The sequence below is a fragment of the Manis javanica genome, chromosome 3 (assembly GCF_040802235.1).
Source record: "Manis javanica isolate MJ-LG chromosome 3, MJ_LKY, whole genome shotgun sequence".
Lineage (NCBI taxonomy): Eukaryota > Metazoa > Chordata > Mammalia > Pholidota > Manidae > Manis > Manis javanica.
Genome location: NC_133158.1, coordinates 66,506,034 through 66,529,866, shown reverse-complemented (window position 1 = coordinate 66,529,866; position 23,833 = coordinate 66,506,034). Strand labels below are relative to the sequence as shown.

General features: G+C 43.6%; 1 protein-coding gene across 2 annotated transcripts in view; it reads right to left on the bottom strand.

Annotated features, from left to right (window-relative positions):
• Nucleotides 1-2,849: 2,849 nt before the first annotated feature.
• The window catches only part of DRD3 (dopamine receptor D3), a 43,426-nt gene continuing 22,442 nt past the window's right edge, over nucleotides 2,850-23,833 (bottom strand). Inside the window, exons 4-8 of one of the 2 annotated variants that reach the window (XM_073231644.1) lie at nucleotides 18,232-18,374; nucleotides 11,320-11,516; nucleotides 10,140-10,217; nucleotides 7,048-7,390; nucleotides 2,850-5,924 (exon numbers count right to left, since the gene is read on the bottom strand). In XM_073231644.1, the coding sequence (XP_073087745.1) occupies nucleotides 5,728-5,924; nucleotides 7,048-7,390; nucleotides 10,140-10,217; nucleotides 11,320-11,516; nucleotides 18,232-18,374 (958 nt within the window). In that variant the 3' untranslated portion in view covers nucleotides 2,850-5,727. The remainder of the gene's footprint in view (nucleotides 5,925-7,047; nucleotides 7,391-10,139; nucleotides 10,218-11,319; nucleotides 11,517-18,231; nucleotides 18,375-23,833) is intronic. The other variant, XM_073231646.1, reaches the window with a different exon arrangement.

Below are 23,833 nucleotides of genomic sequence, written 5' to 3'. Positions count from 1 at the left end.
CAGCCTCCTTCACCTTAGTCTGGAGTGGTGCAACCAGGAGAACGCTGTGATATTCCTACAGCTTTCCTCAGCCCCAGCAAGTTTGTTCTTAATTCCCACCCAACCCTTTTTTTTAAGACTAAAAGAAGCAACTAAAAATTGTCTTAGAACAGTTTTTGGCTTTTATTAGTAAGCTTGTTTGTAGGTTTTTAAGGGTCAGAGGATGACTTAATATCCATCTAGAATGATTTTTAGCTTGTCTGATCATAGCTTAGGAATCCAGACTTTTCACTTTTACTGATAAGACAGTTGAGCCCCAGGAAGTTTGCAAACTTGACGCAGGCCGCTCAAAGGACTGTATGTCACAGCTGGAATCTGACGCCTTATATTCGGAATGCATAGATTTTGTTCATTTCCGCAAGTCATCCATGTGTCAAGTCCTCTCACCTTTCAGATCACTTTCACCATGTTTTACAGATTGATTTGTGTCCCCCTGCAAATGATATGTTGGAGTCCTAATCCCCAGAATCTGTAAATGTAAACTTATTTTGAAATAGGATCTTTATAGATGCAATCAAGTTAAAGTGAGGTCAGACTGGATTAAGGTGGGACCTAATTCAGTGACTTAAAAGAGAAGGGATATTTGGACACAGACACACAGGGGAGAGCATGTGAAGGTGGAGGCAGAAATCGGAGTTATGCAGCCACTAACTAAGGAACACAAAGGGTTGCTGGCAACCTCCAGAAGCTATGAAGAGGCAAAGAAGGACCTTCCTCTACAGTCTTCAGAGAGAGCATGGTCTTGCTGACACCTTGAGTTTGGACTTCTACCATCCAGAACTGTGAGAGTACAAATTTCTGTTGTTTCAAGCCACTCAGTTTGTGGTGATTTGTTAGAGCAGCCCTAGGGAATGAAGCTACAAATCCAGTGCACTTCTCTCAAGAAGGAAGAGACAAGTTAGAGGAAAGGGTATTAGAAGTTCAAACATCATGAGCAACAAAGATGGAAAGTCTTGAGGACTATATGTGTTCTGCTCCTCATTCCCAGGCCAGGAGAGGGGCAGGGACCCCAAGGCCGCCTTCAGTGAGCATGCTTCTGCCCTTGACCTGGCGTTAGGTCATGCCACACGTGGGCACTTGGCTGCGTAAGCAGGGTAAGGGTGCCCTGTAAGGGACTATCCATCTGCCTAACAATATGGCTACAAATTCAGCCAAATATCCTGGGCACATTTGAGGAATAAAAGACAAAAGACAAATCAGATTTCATGTGGGAGTCTGAATAGACTGTGCCTGATACTATGAGACAATTAGAGAATCGGCAGAGGAAGAAAGGTGGGCTGCGAACAAGGTAGGTATGAGAAACAACTGCCAAGGGGGGAAATAATAATAATAAAAATGTGATGTCAATGATAATAAAAATCTTCTACATTTGTTAGAGCTTTACCATTGACAGAGCACTTCTAAGACATGCTGTAGTCTAATCTTTTCTGGTGAAGAAGGCCAGGGCTTCTCATTTTACTAAGGAAACTGAGGCTCATAGATGTTAAACCACTTGCCGGGGGTCAGTGGTCTGTGCTGACACTGGGACTCCAGCTTTGACTCCTTTCTGTCCATTGTCTTTCCATAAGGTAGTAAGAGCCACCTTAGGCTCATCCCAGCTCTCTCCCTGGGTCACATGTGTTCGGAGAGGCCTGAGACTAACCTCTTCTCTCTTCCTAGTACTCAGCAGACTCTGCACAAAGCAGGGACTTGATGCACAATGATGGAAGTTGTGTGATTAATTAAGGTGATGTTGGGTGGAGCAAAAAGTCCCAGGTCTTGTGCTTGGCATGGACTTCCAGGTTCTGCCTCCAGGAGTGTGTGCTACAGAGCTGAGCTGACATTGGCATCACCCTCAACTGAATCTCTGTGTCAGGAGGTAGTCATGGAAACTCATTCTCTTTATAAACTGATGAGGAGAGAATTAGGTAGAAAGGAGGAATCAAGTTAATTGCCTGTCATCCCCTCTCTGCTCTCTGTGTGTTGATTCAAATTAAGCTCTTTCAGTTTTCTGATGTCAGCAGATACCAAATGTTTGGAGCACAGACCTGGGCATCAGGACCTCCAGGAAACAACCAATTCTGAGCGAATCCCTTAACCTTTCTGTCTCTCTGCATTCAGGAAAACAATTCTCTTTGCCTGATTTCCCTGGAGTTATGACCCAACTCTCTGAACTGCCTTCATTTTAACCATCTCTGACTCTACATCCATTCAACCAGCCATTCCCCTTCTTGTAGAGAAAAGAGCAAAGAATTCAAATTGAATCCGGCATTTGTTGAAATTCACCATAGCTCAAAGGGAAGTAGTTAAGTAGGTCAGCGATGGATGTTCTGTGATGTGTGTGTGTTGCCACACAGAGGAAAGTCGGGGAAAGACCTAGAGGTCTTTAGCCAGCACCAGCTCAGCTGCCGCCTGAGCAGAGGTGAGGTGTTCTCCAAATGTGAGGCCCCCTTTTTTCTTGTCCTATTCCCTAGGGTCTCTTCTCTATAGCCAGATGGAGTTTTATCTGAGCATGCTCCTTACTTGTTTTTATTTTTTAGTTCTTCAGAGATTTACTTTACCTGGAACACCCATTCTACTACCATACTTGCCAGGGAAACCCTCTTAAGACTGAAAATAGATTTCCAAATGCTATGAATTCCCTTTCCTACAGACAAAAAGCAGGTAATCATGGTACATATAAATTCTACCTTCCCACTGGACTACAAGCTTCTGGGGGCAGGAACCATGTCTTTCTTGGTGATGTTTCCCAGCACTAAGCACCATGCCTGGCACATAGAAGATGATCAATCAATATTTATTGAATAAATAATTGACTTAATAAAGGGAGTTTTGGATGATGGTGTCCTGGAAGAAGGAAATATTTACTTATGGCCCAGAATTAAATGTTTGTAATCTCTTTGGGTTTCCACCATACTGTTTGCATTTCATTCAAATAGTGTGAGCAGTTCTGAGGCTTCTCTGGGCTCCAGGACAGGTTGCCGCAAGAACTCTGCTCTGCCTCATTCAGACCAACATCTCTCCTGGAACTTTTAGCCATGCTGGCTCTGAAAGTTAGCCAGCTCTGCAATTATGTGTTCTGGTTGATGGTGGGAACTGTAGAGGTAGAAAAGATGGAATGAAGAATCCCAGGGTGAAGAGGCTTAAGTGAGTGTCTGGGAGATGTGTTTGCGATCCCCCCAGGAGGCTCTTCCTGCATTTGAAGAAAGCTCTGGGAAGGAGTTATTGGCTCAGATTAAGGATAAGGGTGTCTAGGGAAAAGGTGCCTCGCAGTTTAATGGTGGAGGTGACAAATGACTTTCTCCTTGTATCTGCATGGAGTTTGTAGTTTTTATGGGGCTCTTGGGGAGTGTGGTAAAGCAGAGACAGCACTGACCTAGGATTCAGCAGATCTGAGTGCTTATCTGTCATGAACCAACTGGGATGACAGTTCTGGACCCCAGTTTCCTTTTACATAAATGAGAAAGTAGAACCAAATACTCTCTGAAATCTATCTCATGATTCTATAAAAATAGATTATAGATATCCCATGTGACTATTTCAGAAATGAATATGGCAAGAGTGAGAATAATGCCTTGGGCTGGGTTCTCAGGAAGATCTAAGGGTGGAAGCATGTGAGTTAGGCTGAGGCTCTCTCAGATATCTTCAATCCATCTTTTTCTTGCCTTATTTTTCTTTCTACCCCTTTACCTCTCTGGTGGGAGGCAGTGTGCCGTGGTTGTTAATTGCATCAGCTTGTGTCCCAGCACTGCAAGCTCTCTGTGAGCTGGGGCCGACTCGGCTGTAGTTTCTAAATCTACAAATTTATTTCCTAAGGTTATTATAAAGGTCTAATGACTAATGTAAAGGAAGGATACAAAATACTTGCTATCATTCTTTCTCTCAAATATACTAATGTTAATGCTCTCTGTTTTTATATTTAGAACTCTGATTTAACATAGAATTCTATGATGTTTACCCCACTGTCCCACTTGTTTGCTGCTTATTTTTCATGGACAAACCTAGGAATCATGTCCTTTTACTTCTCCAGATATCTAATTGTCTCAGTCCCCAGTTCTTCTTGCTCCATAAACCTATTAAGCTAGATGGCTTGAGGTACAAGAACTAGTGGGCAGACAGAATTTTCCCAGCGAGTTACAATATAAACACTGTCATAGACAAAAACATTAAAAAATACTGGCGTTAACAGCATTCAGGAGTAACAGGTAATCAATTCACTGAGGGTATATATTTCCTTCTTATACATTAGGGGTTAGAGGAATAAAGATGGAGCAAAGGGAAGCCTTGGATTCCTTGTAAAGTTCCTGTGCACATTGAAGTTTTAACAGCACTGCAGTGGGCATCTGTCATGCCTATGTACTAATAGCTCTTAACAGTTAATTTACTGAAGTTCAGGATGATGACACTTCATAAATGTCCATAAATTGTATCTTGATTCTGTAATCAATAAGAATAGCTTCTGTAGGTGAAAAGGTAAATGGTGAGAATACTTAAGTACCTTCTAAATGCAATTTTGAGTGACACTGACACCTTGCTTCTAGTACAACTTTAATCTCAGTTGTTGGGGAGGTGATGTCAGGGTCCGCACTAGGACTTTCCAGAGACTGTCTGTGTGATGGCTTTGGACAGGCACCCTGCCTGTGCCCTCAGCTCTGAGGTCCTCTGGTAGTCTAGGTGGGTCCCTTTCCCCCTTTGACTAGTAAATGGGCAAACATGGGAGCAGGAGGTTGGGCTCCTTGAAGGCAGGAGCTGTCTTATTCATCGTCATACATCTAGAGCCTGGGACTTTGTAGATATTTAATACTGAAGGCTTTCAGGGCCTGAAAGTACTAGGTCTCTGTTAAGCAGGACGTGGAGATGCCTGGATAAGAAAACTTACCCAGAGTAGTTATGAAGAGCATATCTAAACCATGTTCTGAAACACAAGTTCAACCATGATTCTATGGTGGAAATGCCATTCCTTTTACTCACCTAACAACCCCATCTTGAATTACTCAGGCTTGAGGCTCTGAGAGTAAGGGAATGGAATCCAAGGGCCTGCTTAGCTAGAGCTGAAATACATGAGTAGCGAGGTTTGAAATGAAGCCCAGGTCCCAGTGTGGGCAGTGTCTCCCTCAGGGTGAGGAATTTCCCTCACAAGTGCAGCCAGTCAGATTCTACAGAGAGGTAGAGGCACTGGCCTGTGTTATGTTTCAGTATGCGCTGGATGACAGGAATGACCAAGAGGGAATGGGTCCACAAAGGGCAAGGTCAGCCTGACAGTTAATGAGAGGTTTGAAGGAAGACAGGCTGGTTGTTCCGCAAGACGGCTTACTGGCTGAAATGTCAAGGACTCCTGGCAAGTTGAGAATTATGAGATACATCCATTTTTTCATTCTCTGCAATGAATCATGCCTCTGGTGACGTGTGTGTGTAGAGTCAAGTTTTATCAGCTGCTTTCTGAATTATTGCTTATCACTCAGGGCCCCTCCCATGCCCCCACCAATCAAAGATTGCCAGAAGGAAGTCAGATTTTAGCTGGGGAGGTAGAACATTCTGTTTTGGAGGAAGCCGTTGGTTACACCTGCTACTCAGGGATGTCCTAGCTTCAGGAATCTTCTTCCTGCCGCATGCCATAGAACGCAGCAGTCTTTCTGAGCAGACCCTGGCCAGTGGCCAGTGGCCTGGCAGCTAAAGGTGGGCACAAGCAGTGTGCTCTCCTCTCTTCCTTCAGCAAGACAGGATCTTGAGGAAGGCTTTGCGGAACTCAACATTGAAGGTGGTATAAATCACGGGGTTGAGGGCGCTGTTCACATAGCCTAGCCATGTTGTGGCACTGTAAAGCTCTGGGGATACGTGGCATGCTTGGCAATGGGTATTGAGAACGTGGGTCAGAAAGAAGGGCAGCCAGCAGACAATGAAGGTCCCTGGGTTGCAAAGGAAGAGAGAAACTAGGTAAGAGGTTTGCTTACTCCTTTCATTACAACATGAAAATGGCTCACAGTTGCTTATACCAGCTACTATGCTGAAAATCTTATATGCCTATTTAATTTTTACACCAACCGTTTATAGTAGGTGTGATTAGTCCCCCTTTTTTTATGTGGATGAGAAAACTACATGCTTATATTTTTTATTTATCTCAGGCCTTTGTTCCTAAATCAATTTTCTAATTTAATCCTTAATCCTTAGTTCTTTACTAAGTAGATAGTTCTTTACTAGTCTTTTATACTTCTCAGTTTAATTCAAATGTTTATTTAATGTCTAGCCATGCAAGACATGATCCTAGGTTCTGATAGGGAAGAAGACCTTAAAGATGCACTGGCACATTACTGCTGTTGAAGAGATTACTTCTAGGGGTTCTCATCTGCCTCTAAGATATGAGAAGGTGAGGTTGTCAGTGGCAATGAGAAGGATGAATTGCCTTCACTAACTCTATTTGGTACCTGTGACTTACCAGTTTTTTTCTTTACATCATGGAATACTTGATAAATACAGAAAAATAGGAAGAAGAAAAATAACCACACACCATGCAAAGACAATCACTTTTGATATCTTGGTGATTTAATTTTCAGGGTTTTTTCCTCTGTATTTAAAATAATCTAGATGTTATCATACCATATTACAGTAGCTTTCTGCATTTGTATTTCTTGACTTAATATTTTAGAATAAGTAAGCATTTATTCATTTATTAAATATCCAATATGTGCCAGGTACTTTTATTGAATCATTATCATATTTATTACCCATTATAATTGCACATGACAAATAACAAACACAACAGATAAACACAGCTCAATTAGGTGACTTGTCTAGGTTCATATTTCATAGTCTAGGTTTCATATTTCAGTCTGGGTCTTTTGAATTCCCATCAGAGTTAACATTTATACACAAATCTTTTAAAATTGTATTGTAAGCATTTATAAATACTACAGTCATTGGGTTTCTAATTCTTCTCCAGTATGGTTACCTTTGTCCTCTCCAGCAGCTCCACCAAACTCAACCTAACTGACCTAAGTCAACCCAACCCAGCTCAACCTGACCCAAACTCACCGAGCACAACGGCCAGCATTTGGGTGGCCTTCTTCTCCCGCAGTGGCACTCCCCGAGGCTGCAGGGTCCCCAGCTTCAGGGATGTTGACAGCCTGCCATTACTGAGTTTTCGAACCTCTAAGCTGAGTTTAGGTGCCAGGGTGGGACTGAGTGAGTTCCGAGTGCTCCCCTCCTTTTTCAACTCTCCCGCTTCTGGGAAACCCGGCTGCCCCAATGCAGTATCTTGGCAGATACTGAAGTAGCGCTTCAGCTCCATCTGTGACCCGCCAGGGGAGAGGGGCTGCAGGTGTGACAAGAGAGGGTCCTGACATTTCTGGGGATACTGTTTATCTTCTGAATGTTCCTGGAAAGGAAAGAGAATGCAAACAAGGAAAAGGAAACCAGCTTTGTGCGAAACCTACTGAGGGCATACCTGGTGGTAGGACCATGGAAGGTTAAGGTACATGAAATCTGCTTCTGACTTTACAACTAGACAGCACCTACCAGATACAGAACATCTGAGAACCACAATAATCCCTTGAGGAGGGTAGCACAGGATTATAGCCTGGCCTTTCTGACTTGGAATTACTTGGATATATAGAGGAACATGTTAAATGACACTACTAGATGTAAATAGAAAAATCTGGTATGTGGGAAACTCCGTAAGACAAATGACTCAGTTTCTTCAACCACTGAAGTGCAATACCACCACTACTTAACAATTGCCAAGTATGGGTCTTATTTGAATTTTGATTCAAATAAACCAGCTATAGGAAATTTATAAGACAACTGGGGAAATTTGAACATTGATTGGTTATTTAGTGATATTAAAATATTAATTTGTATAGTGCAATGTATTATAGTTAGTGTTTTATGAAACATTTTTATATTTTATAAACCATAGAAGAAATATTTTTGACTGAAGTGCTATGATATTTGGGATTTGCTTCAGAACAATCCAGTGGGGGCTGGGAAAATAGATTGGCCATGAGTTGAGAATTGCTGAAGCTGGGTTATGGCTACTGAAGGATTTGTTATATTTGTTTTTCTACATTTTTATTGTTGAAATTTTCCATAATAAAAAGTTATAAAAAACAGAAAACCCTAGATTTTCATCTCAGCTTCCCTACTTAGTAGCTGTATCCCTGGGCAAATTAATTAAATGTCTTTGAGTCTTATTTGTAAAATAGAGAAGAATTTGGGGGAAATGGGTTTGGGATGAGTAGACTCTGAAAGTGGAGAACTGAAGATACATGGTTATTTCTAGAATGTTGGGGGATGTCTGTGTGCGCTCAATATCTGAACTTCTTTCCATGTTTGAAGAATCAGACATGGCACCAATCTTGAGTAGCAGATAGGACCCCTCAATTCCCATTACTGAAGCCATAAAAGCCATGCATTCACTCCCCCACCTTCCCACTGGGTATCTAGAACTCTGGCACATGAACCAAGCCCGGTCAATTGGAGATATGCATCTAAGACCTCAAACTGGAGCTTCTAAAGCAGGGAGACTTCAGAAGAATTAATCTATCAGCGGTGGCAGTCAAATGTCCAATGTCCTAGGTCTTCTAATCAGATTCTTCCTTAGGCATGAACAGCGTCTTCTGAAGCTGTTCTTCAGGTTTCTCACTGAGTTGGAGTACTTGATATCCTTACAGTAAATTCCCTTTTCTATATTTCTAGTACGTCAATCAGTATCAGTGACTCTCATCAATCTCTCCTTAGTTTGAGAAATCACCATTTTCCAGACAGGCAGTGCTGGTACACTCTACATACTCAGAAACAATGTTGAATGAATGAATGCAAGTACCTTTAAGATGATACAGTATTTCTAAAACTTCATTCCATGTAGGTATTTGTAGGGGTTTTAGCACAGTGTATTTAAACATTGTTTTGATTTTCACTTTAATGGGGTTTTCTAATAATTAATATAAGCATTTTGTATTTTATCTGAATGAACATTTATAACCAAGATTATGTTTATGATTGTGCTGGCATCTGGTAATCTTTTACAAGTGATTATATTTAACCTCCAATGCATTATTTTGGAAACTAGGGGACTAGGGACAAACCCTTAGTGCCTATGAAATCTCAGATTTGAGAACACTGATCTGGTGCACTCTGTCGGCATTTTACAGATATGGAAATTCAGTCCTATAGAAGGAAAGTGATTCTTCCAAGATTATATATTGGTGAGTTGTATTTTTTGGCTCTCTCTGTAAAACCTTATCACTACCTGCACGACTGACTTGAGGAAACACTGGATTTCTTTGGGTCTGGCTGGCAGAGCTCTGCACTCCCAGATAGCCGGACAGAACCCATTTCTCTATACTTCTGGCAATGTCAGCCTCTTGGTTCTCCAAACTCTGCTTAGTAGTCACCACCTTTCCTCCCTGGAGTCTTCTCAGACCTTGGATCTGCTATAGGAAACTTCAAACCTCTTATCTATTAAAAAAATAATTTATAGCAAAAGTCTCTGTTATACCAGGCTTGTGTACAAGTGGTTAATTAACTCTACAGAGACTGGAAAAGGCTCAGATCTTCATTATTGTGAGTTTTTGAAGTTTTATTCCTAATATTTACTTGGCTGTGGAGTTCAGGGAGAGGAATACTCGTCTTATGTTTAACACCTTAAGGCTACATTCTGCATTCAGCTTGCTTGGGGATGCAGGGCTGACTTGAATTGGAAGGACAAGGATCAGGGTACCATGAAATTGTCTTGGATTTCCCCATGTTCAGTGGCAAATAGGGCACTTGAAAGTCTCACATTAGCCTCCCTTCTCTGCTTTTATTGGTTCTGCCCACATGTCTTTTGTTGATGGCCTGTTCCCTCTGGGCACATGGCTCTGGATAGCACCCTCATACCACATCCAGGAGTCATTGGTTCCAGTCACTGGGATCTAGCCCAATAGGCATATGCTTTCTGAACATTGATGATTCCTATCCTGAAGCTCAAATCAGGCAGGATCTCAGATCTTTTATATATACGGTAGATCAAAGTGTGGGATTGGGGCTAGATTCCATTTTGGGGTGAAAGTGGAATCAACTCAGGCCAGCATCTTGAGATAAGGTCTCTTATTCTATTGCTATAATCAGAAACATGGCTTACTTACCATTGGCCCTGTGGCATCTGATGGGAATCTGGCCCTTATTGAAAACTGCCGCATGGGGTGCAGCCTCAGACAGGAAGACTAGGGTGGGTTGAAGGAGAAAAACTTGTGAGTTAAGCTCTGCATAGTTGAACCACATAGATGCCAGTGCTTAGAATATAATATGTTCATATCCTCAGCCTGAGGTCCTGACCTCCTATTTCATGGGGAACAATATTCTTGTTCTCTCAAAGCCCTGGGACTTTGACTTTGAGAGTCTGACTCTTTCAGGTCTTCCTAGGTTGATCTAGACATTCAAATTGGACCTGCCTTCAAGATCAAATTCAGTTCTTACTCTGTCTGTGAAGCCCTTTCCTGAGCATATTGACCTCACTCTTCTCATAACCTCCATAGCACTTAATATTTAGGTGCTTAATTGCCTTCATGTTACATTTTGCAAACATCCAATCCCATTTGGGGCTGTCTGTTAACTCTGGGTAGAGTGTGTTTAATTTGCTTGTCTAGATTCAGAACTCCATGAAGGCTGAGACTGTATAATATTACTGCTATCCCTTTCCTAGCAGATTGCAAGTGACTGGTATTCATCCATTCATGCTTGAAGGACATATTGAAGCATGTGCCAGGCACTGGGATAAGCAGAATTTACAGCCCAAGCCATTGGAAGATCAGTGCTGAGGCACCCTTCTTTTTCAGAGCCTAGAGAGACCCAATAAAATGCATCATCAGCATCCCATCCCCTCCGCTGGTTAGGGCCTAGATACCAGGTCAGATGGAGTAAGGAAGAGAGGTTTTGATGGACCGCAGTGGTTCTTGGAATGAGTGGTCTGGCTGGAAAGTCAGTCTTGGGAACTGACCAGAAGTGCATGGTATAACTGCCACACTAAAACTTCATCCTCTCTGTGACATCAGAACTGCTGGCCATTTGGGGGCAATGGAAGAAAGCTGAATAAGCCCAGGAACTCGCCTATACTCCTGCCATGTAATGTGCACTCTGGCAAGACTATCAAGAGCACTTTTCAGATGGATTTCCTACCTCTAAAGAACAGACAACACCGCAGATTACAAGATGGATGTCAGCTGTGTGTCCCCAGTGTGGCAGTACAGGCAAAGTATGCGTTGCTGGCCACAGGCTGGGAGGCCACAGCGTGGGTACTGACTTCCCTGCACCCCTGCAGGTGCTCACCTGCTGGGGGAAGCCGGGTCTGACACTGATGCACTGGCTGTTCTGCCGAGTGAGGATCCGTTTCCGCCTTCTCTGTCTCAGCACCACATAGATCCTGGCATAGACAAGGACAGTCACTCCAAAGGGCAGGTAGAAGGACACCACTGAAGAGTAGATGACAAAATCAGGGTTGGAGATGGAGCAGATGCTGGGGTCTCCTGAAAGCGAGAGAAAAGGAGAAAGCAAATCAGTTTGCCAAGTGTGAGCCCTCCGTGGGGGACACAAAATATGGCCCCATAGCCTGCGCGGTGTCTCCACTGTCTAATCCACACAGACCCTTGCAAAGCAGGGGTCCCCCAACCCATCTAGCCGCTTCATCTGTGCGGGCTTCCCCGAGTTCCCTGAGTCAGAAGCAGCTCTCCCTTGCTCTGTGTCCCACAGGCCTTTACCACTGCTGCTCTGCTGCCGCTGCAGCCCCGGCCTGACCACTGAGTCGTGAGGGTGGGGCTGTAGTCCCGGCACCTTGCCGTCATCTCCCTGAGGGGAGCAGGCCTAATTCATCTTCGTATCCCTCACAGTTCACTTACAAATGAAATTTACCCATGATCACGTGCCAGGCACTGCTCTACACTAGGGCCGCAAAGATGGATGGGACACTGTGTCTGTCCCTGAAGGGGCTCGGCCTAGACGGACAGATGATCCCATACACTGCACTGAGTGTCCGAGGAATGCAGCCCAGGGGGCCTGGGGAGTGTCCCAGCAGCAGGCCAGGGGCCTCCTGGAGGGACGTAGCCCCCGCAGGGCCTGCTGGTGTAGAGGCATGGAAGGATGGTGGGAGGCACTGAAAGGAGGAAGGTTTCTTTGCCGAGAGAGACAAATCTCTGAGTTGAATCTGAGTTGGGGGTCAGGTGGTGGCTGACTGCAGGCAATTCTGTTTTTCAGAGAATCCTAGTACTGGTCAGCAGTGGGATGGGAGGAGGACCACTAAGGGCACGGTCACTGTGGACAGTGGGCATTGAGGAACATCCCTGTCCCTGCTTTATGTCCTGCAATGCCCCTGCCACTCCACCTTAGGAGGTCCCTGTAGCTTGCTTCTTTGCTCACAGATGTTGAGATTCCTCCAATGCCCAGGATCGGGCCTGAAAGTTGCCCCATCTTGGAAGAAGAAAGGGAAGAACACAGGTGATGTGCCAAGATAAAATGCACATTATTTTATCTTGTCATTATGGCAACATTATGTGACACAGGTGCCATTACTGTCTCTGTTCTCAGATGGACAGACTAAGGCTCAGGGAGGTTCAGTAAGTGGCCCAACATCACAGAGTCTGAAAGTGGTGGAGCCTGGATACATTGCTCCAGCCACAGTGACCCCCAAACCAGTGTTCTTTCTGTGATGTTGACTATCCCTCTCCCCCTACCACTGGCACATGGCAAACTTGCACGTCCAGCAGTCGGTACCAGCAGCTGGCACACAGCCAATCTTCATAAGGGGCTGGGAATTCTCAACAACCCCAACCCTGGCCTCAGGAGATGTGGCCACAGGTATGGACTGGTAGAGAGAGGGCAGCAGCCATATGGGACCCTCAGTCTGCTTCTTGGTCCTCTGAGGAAGTCAGAGGCCAGGAGACCCAGGTCTGCCATTTAACTGTGTGGTCTTGGGCACGTTACTTCACTGGGCCAAGCCTCAGTTTCACTTTCTGTAAAAGGAATAAAGATATTCTCACATAGTGGTGGTGAGACTAAATGACAATAAATGGTAGCAATTATTGTTATTATTATTATTTATTATATACCTTCTCTGAACTTTTTGAACTTGCAAGGTATCATTTGGAATGGAAATTTAGAGGAAGACCTCTAAGGAAAAATATTTGTAGGGGAGGAAAGGGAGTAAGAAGCTAAGAATTAAAGTGAAAAAAGAAAAAAGAGGGTACTTAGTGAGGCGTTTGAATGACAGCACTGCTACCAGAATCTTTACAAGCTACTCCCGAATTCTCTGATTCTCTTGGGGAGGGGAGAAAATTCAGGTAAGACTAATGTCATGTGACCAAAGCCTGCCTCAGCATCCTTTAGGAAATGGCTGGTAAAGCTTTGAGTAGTGGTCACCTACTCATTTTCTAGTATTGTGGGGGACATGAGGTTGCAGGTGGGATGGGGTGGCAGCTGGTGGCCTTTCTGAGTCTACAAGGAGTCATGTTGGCAGCGCAACATGATTAGCCCTTCTTCTGAAGTCCCTTCCTCTGCTGTCAGTGTCTGACTGAAATGAAAACACCTCCTAGAATAAGGAGGTGCCTCAGCATGTTTTGCAAGTGAGAGGGGGGCCAGGGGAATGGCAGGGCCACTTCCCCACTCCTCATCTCATCATTCTTGGGGTGCTGGGTATTCCCCATATGTCCCTCCACATAAACCTTCTGCCCTTCTCTGCACTCCTCTGGGCTCTGGGAGGCTGACCTCTAAGTCTTACATATTAACTACTACTTTTAAAAATCCAGGAGCAGAAGTGAGTGCAGTACCCTTCTATTTGTGTAAAAATGGGCACACACACACATGTGCGTATGTGTGTGTATACACACTTGTTTTCAGAACTATCTTTTAGGAATATTAGTGTTTGCTTCTAGGGTGGGGCATGAGGCAACCAGATTCTGAAGGGAGACCTGCATAGATATAAGTATGTGGATCCCACATACGTATGTTTTATCATGAGCAAGTATTTATTTTTCCATTAACAATATTGAAAGCATATGTGTGAAGAGAGAGCACACCACTGTTTCAGGTGCCCTGATCAGTGAGGACCCTTAGGGTACAACCACTGAGGCTGTTGGCAGGGCAGAGTGGAGCACTGTCCACCAGCAATTCCAGAAGCTTCCCTCTGTTGAGTCCAAAGGAGGTGTCAGTGAGGGTAGTGGGGCCCCCCAGGAGCTGAGACTTCCCCAGGAGATGAGGTGCCTTGTCTTGATTATTTAACCAAAATAATATTGTGCTTTTAGCACAATAGTTGTTGAATGAATACGTGAATGATGAATAAATGAGCAAGTGGACAAATGAGCATTTTACATCCACACATAAACAGTCACTGACTAGAGGATAACCAGGGGGTTTACTCTTCATCCTGAGACTCAGAATTTATTCCAACTGATCTCAACATTTATGGAGGAAAGAATGATGATCAGGGCTTATCCACTTACCCATACAAGAAAAGTTTATGGAGCACCTACTGCTTTCAAGGCACTGTGCTGGGTGAAAAAAACACTAAATATATCTACTAATGGGTCTAAGAGGCTTCTGTGGGCTAGCCTGGGAACTTTAGTCCTACAGTAATGTGAAGAGCAAGGCCAGAAACAGGTTGAGTTGAGAGATTCATGAACTTCAAGCTCATTGAAGGGTTTGTCTGTAACTTATTTCCAAAGACAGGAGATCCTGATGAATCTGATTTTAGGATGATGCTGTTATTCATTTAATTTTGTACTTCTCAACCAAGCTCCCACCAGCTCCAGTGTTCTGAAAGCCAAGTGAGATGTTCTATTGCTCAAATCTTAACAACTGTCCTCCATTTCTTTGTTTAGAAGGGACATTAACACAGCTGAAGGCATTTTCTTAACCTGAATTTTTTTTCTCCTGTTACTTGCCATTGCTTATTCATTCTAGAACTTTTTAATAACACTGTTTATATCTGATTTAGCATAAATTTAAATACTGGTTATTTTTCTTATCTGTGAAATGAAGGGGTTGGGCTGCTCATTCATTGATCTTTAGGGTTTCCTCTAGCAGCAATACCCCATGTTCCACCACTATAGAGGCTGTTGGTAACATGATATCTGTTAGACTGCTGGGCCTCTGCTGGGAGCTGGTGCATGGCCAGCCAGGCCCCATAGCCCTGGAACTTCTGTGACCCGAGATACTGCTTTATGTGTGCATTCAGAAGTGCATACTGCCTTTCTCTCAGACAATGAGGACTCCATGCAGGAAGAAAATGAAGGTCAGGTTTTCTCTACCTTATGTTCCATGACAACTCACAATCCCAAGTGATAGCCAATGTCATTCAAAGAAGGGCTTTGCCAGAAAGTTCTTTTTCATGCTGCACTTCTTAGTGAAAACCCAGCCACTTCCGATATTGGGTGTTATTGGCAGTATTCTGCCCTTTTATCCTCTACTTTTCACAAAGGAAGTAGGAAAAAATGGGCGAGAGAAGCCACTTCTATTGGGCTTTCCAATGACCTTACAAGCTTCCTTACAGATGGAAGAGGTGCTGAAGGACCCACACTCATCAGGATAATGAAGCTGCAGTGTGAATGCCAGACAGAGGAAGAGAATGATCATTGGGCTTCCCTGCCTTGAGCTCTGCTCGCTAGTCCCTGAAGTGTGTTCTAGGGCGAGGTGACTGGTCTACTCTGTGACTACCAGCAGAACTACCACCGTTTAGATTTTCCTTGGAGCAGGTGCATAGTTAAATGTTGAGGTCCAAAAACTTTTCCTAGTACGTAATTATAAGAACATAACTAGCTAACATCTATTGGGCTATTACAGTGGACCAGATGCTTTGATACAATATATGAATAAATGGAGGGCTTACTATAGTCTGATTAGTAAACTTAAAAGTAAGAGAGAGAAGCAAGAGTGTACATGCTAAGTCACAGGCATTTGCCTTCTCAGCTCTATATTTGAAAATCCTTTCCAAAACATTTTTTATGAGTTTTTTTTCTGGAACAATAATGATCTCACTGATGGTAACAACACTGCAATTAGCTCCTCATTCTTCTTCACGTTAGATGTTGACATTAACTGGAAACTGTCTCCTGTCAGAGTCTGAAGCGGTTTTAACTGTTTCCAGTGTGTGTGTGTGTGTGTGTGTGTGTGTGTGTGTGTGTGAGTAAGACCACCCCCACCAGCCTCCAAGGATGAGCAAGAGGAACAATGCAGCCCAGCAAATGTTGGTGGAGATTTGTTGCTGGCAGGGGGTAAGGAGTGCCATGGTCTAGCAGTGCTCGTGTGTTCCCATACTACAAATTCCAATTTAGAATGCATTTTTGCATAGAAACTAGGATATAGGAGGTAGATTAGTTATCAGACTAACCCAAAGAGCACATTTAATACTCACCAAAAATGATATTTGAGTGCTGCAGTCAGCCTCTTATAGCTGTGTTAGGGAATGTTGCTTTGGGAATGTGTGAGAGTGTGTGTGTGTGTGTGTGTGTGTGTGTGTGTGTGTGTATGAAGTGCACACATTCAGTGAAAATAACAAAGTAACTAATGGTGAAGAGTAATAATGTAATATTTTAGGAAAACCCTGAGTTAACCAAGCAAATATTTGTTGGATAACTTGGTACTTAGCCTTTCATGTGGCAGAAGAAACAAGACTGACCTTGAGTTACTGGTGTGTGTGTGGCCGGTCTACATAGGTTATCCCAATTTCATACTCACTTAATTGTAAAAAAGTTCTATGAAGGAAGAGTGAAGTTGTATCATATGTAAGGTTAAATCTAAAGTCAATGATTAAAGTGAAAATTATAGAGTTGAAATTTGCTTTGAAAAATACCCTGAATCATGTGTAAAGATATTCATGTTTTATGACAGCCCTGAACAGTAATAACTAAAGACGTATGATACAGACATAATATCTCATACATAATAAGGAGTTCAAACACAGCATACAATTTTAGAGTTAAAGTTGCTGGGCTTATTTTCAGGGGGCCATATGTAAAAATAAATACTAAAAACTTCCTGATTAAATACATAGACTTAGTCTATATACGTGAACTTGCACAAATTTATGCTCCACTGTAGTATTATCAATAAGAAACTTAGAAAAGTTAACTAACTTGTTCAAGGAGACACAGCTGGTAGGTAGTAAAACTGGAATTTGAATCTACGTTTTTCTGACTCCAGAGCCTCTGTCTTCCTAAATGTCTTTTGACTCCTGAATCATTGTCAGGAAAATAACTAATTGAAGGCTATTTATAAGTTAGGATTTGCCTATATTTATATGTAATGCATTACATGTAATATCTGTATACACATAAATATACAGTTATGTGACTTAAACATATATACCAGAAATTATATAGGATATAGTAGGAACTTAGTAGGAATCAAATGTAGCAATCCAAATGGTCCAGATAAGAAATCTAGATGCATATTAGAACATTAGTCAGTCAGTTCTCTCTTAACAAGCACTGTTTATTGTTAATACCCAAACTTTACTACATATGGTAATTGTGTTCATTCAACACATGAAATTCCTGAAGCTGAAATGTGGACATGGACCAGACACCAAAGGCAGTGATCCATATGATGTGTAAATTTGGATGGGTGTCTAATGTCTAAAACCCCAAACATCTCAGATATACACATTGTTCATTCATCTGTCTATCCATCCGTCCATTCAGTAGAGCCTATACCATGTACCAACCATCATGGACAGAATTTTTGTATGTTAAAATATAAGAAATACACCCTCCAATAATTTTGGAATCTATACTAATCCCCCAGTGCCAGAAATGATATTTATTGAGAAAAAGTTAGAAATGTATATCCTACTTGAGGGCTTTTATGATGTTAATTTGCACTATTAAGTCCATTTTGAATTGTCATCTTTTCATCAGCAAACCTCACCTAAATTATTAATACAGTTTAGTTTTTTTAACTGGCACATTTCTTCAAATGAATACAATGACACTTTAAAAATAGGGATAAACCCGACTTTTCATTAATCGAGGCAAATTTCATCCCTGTGCCAATAATTGATGAGGCTTCATTTTACATTTTACTTACAATCAACAAAGGTCAAAGTTTTGCAGTCTATGGCACCCTCATTTGCTTACAAAGTACAATGGCCAGGGGTCAGAAATTTCAGGGCTAAGCACCACTTACAAGCACTCAGGTGTGCTGTGAATCACATGGACGTTGTAAGCGGGGCTGTCACAGGGCCATCACTGTTACCTGTGGTGTTGAAGCCAAAGAGGAGAGGGCAAGACACAGCAAAGGCCAGCACCCAGACGGCTGTAATCATGCAGGCCACACGCCGGCAGGAGCTCTGTCCTGTGCCGTGTTGGTAATGGACTGGCATGGCCACTGCAGTGTACCTGTGGAAGCAAGGGGAGAGAGGAGAAACGCAGTGAGAAGGGATGGGGAACTTTCAAGAACCACGTTGAAAGAGGTCACTAGAGAAGTCATCAGGTTGACACAGGTGGCAGGAGAAAAATAATTTTGTTGGAGAGAGAGAGAAAAGGGTAATTGAGTGAAACTGTAGAAAAGTTGAGCTAAATAAATGAAAAACTCTCTGAGGAGGGTGAGCAGAGAAGGGGATAAAGAGTGAAAAAGCTAGTAGAGCAACACTGGGCTGCCGGAGAGCTTTTTCATCAGTGCGTATCTGAGCTTGGTGTTCATGCTCTCAACCCAGCAGACTCTGGTGCTGTCTGCATGCCTTTACTTTATCCTCAGTTTCTCAGATAATGATGGAACTGTGCCCAAAGAGGAAGGATCCCTGCTTGTATCCTAATATAAATTCTAACCCTTGGAGTGACAACTCTTCCAAGTAGCAGAGCTTTTGAAAATAGAGACGAGTAATATACAGTGAAGGCTTATTTTAAAATCCAGTTTTCATGCTCTCTTAGTCTGTTCAGGCTGCTGTATCATAAAATACCATATATTGGGTGACTGAAGCAACAAACATTTATTTTTCACAGTACACAAAGCTGGGAAGTCCAAGATCCAGGTGCTGGTAGAGTCAGTGTCCGGTGAGAGCCCCTTCCTGGTTTATGGACGGCCTACCGTCCTGTTCCTTCAGGGCTGCTGAATCGCTCGCCACCTCCGAGGGCATTGTCTCTCCCAGGGACCCCTCAGTCTCCAGGGCATCCACAAGTCTCTGAGGCCTTGCGGAGGGCTTCCTCTGGAAAGGGGGCACTGAAGGATGGTGTGTACTTGGAGAGCACTGTGGAAGGATCAGAACTGTTTCTCCCCAGTTGGCTTGTGGTCTGTTAACTGCCTGGAGGGTCCTGTTAAAATACAGATTCTCAGATCATGCCCCCTGGATATTTAAATTAGGAACTTCTGGAGTGGAACCATAAATGTGTATTTTTAACAAGTGAATATATTTTATGATTCGACAAGTTTGAGAAAGTCTGCATTAGGGAAATCTGTGTCAACAACTCTGGCTTACTTGGGCAAGAAGTGAGAGATGAGACTGCATTTACCTGTAGGTATTAAAGTTACATACAGGCACTGTTACATTGCATTTTTTTATAATTCTTTGTAAACATGATCAAAGTTTTAGAATAAATGAGGCCCCCAAGTTGGCCTCCAGGGTTTTCAGCTAGAAAGCTTGCCAGAGGTGACTGAGTGGTAGAGGCAGTTCCGGAATTAGCCATAGGAGGGCGCCCAAATGCAGCAAGAGCTCGGCCCTCTCCGCGGGGTGAGAAGTTCACTGCTCACCTGGGGGCTCCCCAGGCGCGGTGGGGAGGACGGAGAGAAAGCTGGGCCCTCCCGGTACCTGACGCCTTTCAGGGACCCTGAATTTCCACCCAGCAGGCTGCTCCATCTCTGGTCTCCGGAATGGCTCGCAGAAGATCCCCCGCCAGCCAGCGCGGGCAGGGCCTGGCGCGGCGCGGAGCGGAGCGGGCGGTGCCCAGGACGGCTCCCGAGGCGGTTGTGCAGCGCGCCCTCTGGGGCGGACTCGGGGCGGCCACCTCGCTGCGTCCTGCCGGGTGTTTGCGCTCCCAGCTCTCTGCGCACCTCCTGGCATGGCCAAGAACACTGGCAGTGCGCAAGGTGGTTAAGGCCGTGGGCTTTGGAAACAGACTGGCCAGCGTCCGAATCCCAGTTCTTCCACTTAACCGGGTGGTGTGGGCCTGAGATCTGGCTTTTCTGAGACTCAGTTTCCTTATCCATATCTTGCTGATAATGATTCAGCTGAACAGAGATTTTTGGGGAGGAAGAAATTTCCCCCACCCCTCCAGGTCCTTCTAGCTAGGCTAAGGACATGAGACAGATTAACAGGAGGAAAAAAACTGGAGTTGAATCATGTATGGTACGGGGAAGCCACAGACATGGATTCCAAAGACAGGGACGAGTTGGAACATAGGTCATTCTGAACCAAGGAGAAGCGGGTGGGGGCCAAGATTCAAAGGAAAAGGGAAATAATCCACAGGAGTATGAAAAGAATAAATGTTTGATAATCAAGTATCCCCTGAGCCACATAGTAACAATGAAGGGGCGCAAAGAGGAATTTTAACAGATTTAGCCAGATCCCCCCCTGTCTACCGCACCTAGTTTATTTACATTATAATGTAGCTATTTGTGGTGATAGCTCTCCTCCTGGAGTACTTTATCTAATTTATTTTTAATGCAGTTGTGGGGCGTGAGGTCAAAGTTCCTTCCTGAATCTTTTGGGCCTTAATAGTTTTCAGCTCCAAATAATCTACACATCACAATGGCACATTTTGGGGTGGCCTGACATTGGTCCCTACAAGCTGTCATGAGTATTGAATGAATTATCTCTGTGAAGATTTTTAACACAATGCATAGTACCTAATAAACATTAAGAAAATAACAGTATCATTATCATTATTGTTGTTAATATATTATTGTTGTTATTATCCATATAATAAATGGATAAAATTGTTATTATCCAAGGGATCTGTGATTGTTCATATCAATGAATTATGAGTGTCTGCCCCTTATTCCTGATTATCAAGGGACATTAAATGTATTTTATTTATCTATCAAACAAACAAGTATATAACACTTTCTATGTGGCAGGCAACTTTTTAAGGTGCTTTACAAATATTAACTTATTTAATCCTTTTGTAAGGAGGAACTGAGGCCCAGAGAGGTTAATGGGCTTGCCCAAGTTCATATTGCTATTAAGAGGTAAAGCCAGGATTTTTAGCCAGGCAGTGTGGCTTCAGAATTAGGGGATCCCAAGTTTGGCTAAACACTTCTGCATAGCAGTGTGCTATAGTGGAAAGAGGCTGACTGAATCCTTACCACCCCACCTACTAGCTGTGTGACCTGGGCAAGTTTACCTGCATAATCTAGCCTCAGATTCTTTATTCATAAAATGGGGATAATACACCTGCTTGTGGGGGTGTTGTGAGGGGTAGCAATAATGAAAAGCTCTTAGTGCCTGACACATAGTACATGTGTGTAGATTCATGCAAATTAGGATTAGCACAGAGGTAGCCAGGGTATTGCAGACAGTGGAAAGTGCTCTTACTCAGAGCAACTAGCTCCTGTAGAAGCGGGTGATGGGGCATGGTTCCTGCCCACCTCCAGGAATGACTGTAACAACTTATTGTTACAGAGTACTGGTGGGGGAGTCCCGGGGCTCCGCTTCTAGTCCCAGAACCAAGAGGCTGCAGGACCCCATGCAAACAAGTAACACTTCTGCACAAGTGAATTAAACTATGATGCCCCTCTGACTCCCAATTCTGTGGCTGGGCTTTGTGGGCTTGTCACCCTACTAAAGGTGTTGGGTCCTTGCAGCATGTGGCTTCTGCCTGCAGCCCTGTTCCAGGGTGGGAGGTGTTGGGGGTGGGGGAACTGATGAGGGTGCCTCTTGAGGGAGCTGGTGGTGGGGGAGGAAAAGGCCTGGGCTGGGTGGGAGGGTCAGATCTAACTACCCCGTGGGTTTAATGAGCCAGAGCTCCGCTTTTCACCACCTTTTATTTGGTCAGACAGGGGCTCAATAAATCTTTAGTTCTGTGGACTCCCCTCGTGGAATTGTTGAAGGAGAAAGCTTTTTGCTAATGACTGGAAAGCCCTTTGCAAATATAAAGTGCTTATTTAGATGCAAACTAAAAATCCAAGGTGCCTGTGACTCATCTGGTACCTATTGTGCTCGCTGCTGAGACGCGGAGGCCTGCCTGTGTGATGGGTGCCGTTTGAGAGCCACTTAAAGAACTCCCGGTGAATGAATTCGGTTGCATTATTCCTTGGCTCCTCGCGGAGGGCTCTGATTCTTACCATTTGATTGTGTCCTCCTCCTCAGACACTTTCTCAGCCCTCTCCCGGAGTTCGTTCTGACCCTGCAAGTGGTGGCAGGGGGCTGGCCCCCCGGGGGAAGCAAGGCGCCAAAGGGTGGGGGTTTGTGATCACCCACTTCGGTTTTTAAAAAAGAACAGGCAGCATTATCCAAGCATCCAGAGCTATGCTTAGGAATCTAATGACAATAGTATTACTTGCTTTCAAAAACCCTTTTTACCATTTCCTTTTCTTTCCTATCTCTTACTACCCTGTTATTACAGACCAGGGCTTCATAACCAAAAAATGCTGAATCCATTTGGTCAAGTTTGTCAGACTGGTGACTAGCATTGTGTGAAGACCGAAGGTCTGCGTGAATGACTGCATGTTTAATGAATTGACCAGCTCTTTGGCATCACATGAACAGAATTTAATGCTGTGTACTGCAAACTGCTGTGAAGGATAATGGCGACAGAATTTCCAAGGCCTATTTTCATTCCTAGAATAGGGAGGAGGCTCCATCTTGAGGTTTGGTGAGGATTGGTTCATACAGATATACAAATCAAGAAGAAAGCATTCTCCTCCCGTGGAGTCTAGGGCATGGCTTGTCCCTTGGGATTCAGGTAGGCGAGTGCAGTGCATTCTGGGCGTTTTCCTGTATGGGACAGAAGTCAATTCTAGGTTTATTCTTGTTAGTTGTTCTTAGGTGGTGAAAGTAGAAGTATGTGTCAAGCATGGCCGTTGCCAGCAAAATGATGCTCTTGTGCAAATTAGAAAAAGACACCCTCTTCTGGCCAACTCAAGGTGTGGCAAACAGAGCATTGGCAGAATTTGGTTCCTGCATCCTTGTTTACAGTGAGATTGGATAGGGACATGGGACAAGCATCATGATTAATTTTTTCTACCTATGATGAAAAATGCTGAGCTATAAATAGTATAGTTAAAATAGGAGGGACTCCTTCTTAAGGCTAAGATTCCATTTTGGAGACCAGGGAGTTAGGAGGTAAGATTCCTAACATTTTTTAGGTAATTAGCCAATAACCTACCCTATTTTAAATCAGGGCAAGCAATACTAAATGATATGTTCCCAGTTCTTCAGGATGACCACTGTCTTGGAGAAGAACAGGATCAATAACTTCCTTGTGTTAAGTTTATCTTAAAGAATATCTAGAGGACTGAATGTAGCTGGTGACATAATGTCTCTTGTTGGAGAGACACATCATGAGATCACATGTCAAGCCTATGTACTCCCTCCTCAGCCTTTTGCCCCATTCTTGAAATTCTTAAAAGACAGAATCCTAAGCCCATAAGTGTGCCTCGTCTCTGAGGTTGTCTGCACTTCCCTTTCTTTGAGTGTGTACTTTTTGCATTAAAGACTTCTCTCTGCTCAACTTACTGTGTTATGTCTCTGCTCTCTTCCAGTGGTAAGCATCTTTGTTACTTTGCTATTTCATTCAATGTTCTAGACTTAAGTACAAGTCTGTACTCTCTCTTTGTTCTATTTCAGACAAGTAGGGAAGGGCTACTGAGAGCTCTGATTTGGGCTTGCAAGTTCCTGTCTCCTGGGTGACCCGGACAGGAC